The sequence below is a fragment of the Argentina anserina genome, chromosome 6 (assembly GCF_933775445.1).
Source record: "Argentina anserina chromosome 6, drPotAnse1.1, whole genome shotgun sequence".
In the NCBI taxonomy this organism is placed as follows: Eukaryota; Viridiplantae; Streptophyta; class Magnoliopsida; order Rosales; family Rosaceae; genus Argentina; species Argentina anserina.
Window position 1 is genome coordinate 4,768,568 of NC_065877.1, and position 2,445 is coordinate 4,771,012.

Consider the following 2,445-nt stretch of genomic DNA (forward strand, 5'->3'; position numbering starts at 1 on the left):
TGGACAAATATATACAGAAAAACTGTAAATCTACAAAAAAATGTACGTAGAAATTCTGTTGAACGCAAGATTGAGTTTGTGGTCTCAAGGCTAATCAAATTGAGGCATCTATATATGTTGTAGTCTGAATATGATGTAATGGTTGTTTTACTAGTTTGGATATATACACTTGTTTGCTGAAATAGTATCATCATATGAAGCATGTTGATCGACTCCTAGCTAGTACCACATCTCGACATGCGTCCTCGTCAATTTGTGACGGCCGGCTGGATTTGTACTTGTATGCCAGTGGCTACCGGCTAGCTAGCTTATCTAAATGTACTGATCGAGGTTCCTGATACGAATATGATGGTACGTTCCTGGTGAGGTACGAAGGATAATTAATTATACAATCACCTGTTACATACTTGCATACTATAATCTGTTAATGGTAGCTAGTTTGACAAGTTCTCATTGATAACTACTATTGTACCAGCTAAAGCAACCCAACAAATACTCCTTCTCCTTCGCTCTAGCTTCCTCTTAATTTCTGGGCGATTCTGTGAAAATAAACCCCACGCTATATATTAGTTCTAGGGATCATGAATGATTCCAGTATATATGTTCATAATACAAGGAACTCCATTGAGAATGCATATGTCTCGATCTGGAAAGCAAGTATATTTTGGTAGTGTACGTACTGAAGGTACCGTACTACTGTTTGTTCTCGTTAAGGTGCCAATTACAGATGGGTTTTAATTGCAAGTCCGAGATCCTTTTTTCCTTCCTATTGGGGAACAAGCCCTCACCGTAAGTTGGCTTGTACGTAACAGATATACCGGATCAGACGCATACGTACATATGAAAATACGAACATGAATAAGTGATTATTATTCTCTTCCGAACTAGAGGTTTTATGTTATCGTTTGTGCAATAACCGAGTGCATGCCATTATCCACCTACATGTATAATGTACGTCTTGTTTTCATTGCTGAGTTTTTTTTTCATATAAAAATGTCTATCTCGGCCTCGTTATCAAGTTCAAACCTTAATTGAGTCAGTTCGGGTTAATAGTCAATGAGTCGTATTACGCAAATAAATATTGTAAAGAGTTCATCAATAATTACTTTTTAATCAGATAATAGACATATATAAACCAGCGTCGACTCCATTGCAACAAAGAAAGTTGGTTGATTTGACATAGACCATATCCAACCACACTCTTTAAGTAAAACTTAAACTTAAGCTGGTTACATCGCAGTAGTTGATGAAAAAAAACACAACACTAGATATGAGCAGTGATACTACTGATCGAAACCACTACCAGCACATCAGGTAGTAAACCACCACCTTATTCTTACGCCACACTAATTAAGTTCCTGCATGAGGAAATCAAGTAGCCATCTGCTGAGCTACATCAGCAACCCAGTCAGCTCTCACTTGATGCTGCAAACAAAGTAAATCACAAACATATATTAGTCCAGATGGAGATGTCTGAAGTATTTGTTGTACGTTGTTTTGAGTAACTTACATTAAGACCCTCGATAATATATAGTTACATACCTTTTGCAGTCTGTAGAAGGGTTGATCTTATAGGGAAGGTTGACACCACACTTTGCAGGAAGGCCTGCAGCAAGACCGGTGTTAGCTCCGGTGTAGGGAATCCCGGTGATTGCTTGTTTCAAACAGTTACACACGCCTTGGCGATCAGGGGTGGTTTTAGCCATGCCATTGAGGGTCCTGATGCCGTTGCAACAATTTGCCGCCGGAGTCCCACCGGTTTGGACGTAAGGTACGCATGGCATCAGCTTGTTCACCACCTGACCGCACGTGATCGCTGCTTTCCCACCACCAAATGATAGTGCCGCCATGGACAACACCACCAAGCAAACCACCTTAAGAACTCCAGAGAATGCCATAGCAACGGTTAGATTGTATGCTTCAAAATACCAGAACTTGCTCAAGAGGCTAGGTTAGAGAATTGAAGCTAGATAGCTAGTGAAGTAGTGAGTGAAAAGGTTCAAGGAATGCTGGTTTAAATAGAACTTATTACTCTCTGTTCGTGTTGATGGGTACGTAAATCGGTAGTTGGAAGAATTGAAATCTTCAGAGGAGATTGGTTGAGCATGTTAAATGTCAGAGGTCCTGAATACATGGATTCATAGATATTATATTATACCATTCCAGAAAGAAGTTTCATTCATGTATGGGAAATTATTTATACACTGTGTGCGCACCTACCGTAATTTACTCCTCAACTAAATCTCTAAAAATCTAGGAGCTAGCAAGTGAACTTTGCTGACATAGGTCCTCATTTGTGTGGTCACAAATTTAATTTCATCACTGACTTGAACAGAAAATAAACTTGAGAACCAATTTATTTGGAGGAGAATTGGAAGATCGATGAATCATGAATGTACGTACGAGTATAGATATATCGCCATCACATTATAGCAATGTACCTGT

The 2,445-nt window shown here is 39.1% G+C and overlaps 1 protein-coding gene across 1 annotated transcript; it reads right to left on the bottom strand.

Annotated features, from left to right (window-relative positions):
- Positions 1–1,302: 1,302 nt before the first annotated feature.
- Positions 1,303–1,911, bottom strand: LOC126800276 (non-specific lipid-transfer protein 1-like). Its single transcript, XM_050527604.1, has 2 exons — positions 1,543–1,911; positions 1,303–1,425 (listed from the first exon to the last, which is right to left on the bottom strand). The coding sequence occupies exons 1-2, from the start codon at positions 1,896–1,898 to the stop codon at positions 1,416–1,418; spliced, it is 366 nt and encodes a 121-aa protein (XP_050383561.1). The 5' UTR covers positions 1,899–1,911; the 3' UTR covers positions 1,303–1,415.
- Positions 1,912–2,445: the final 534 nt, after the last annotated feature.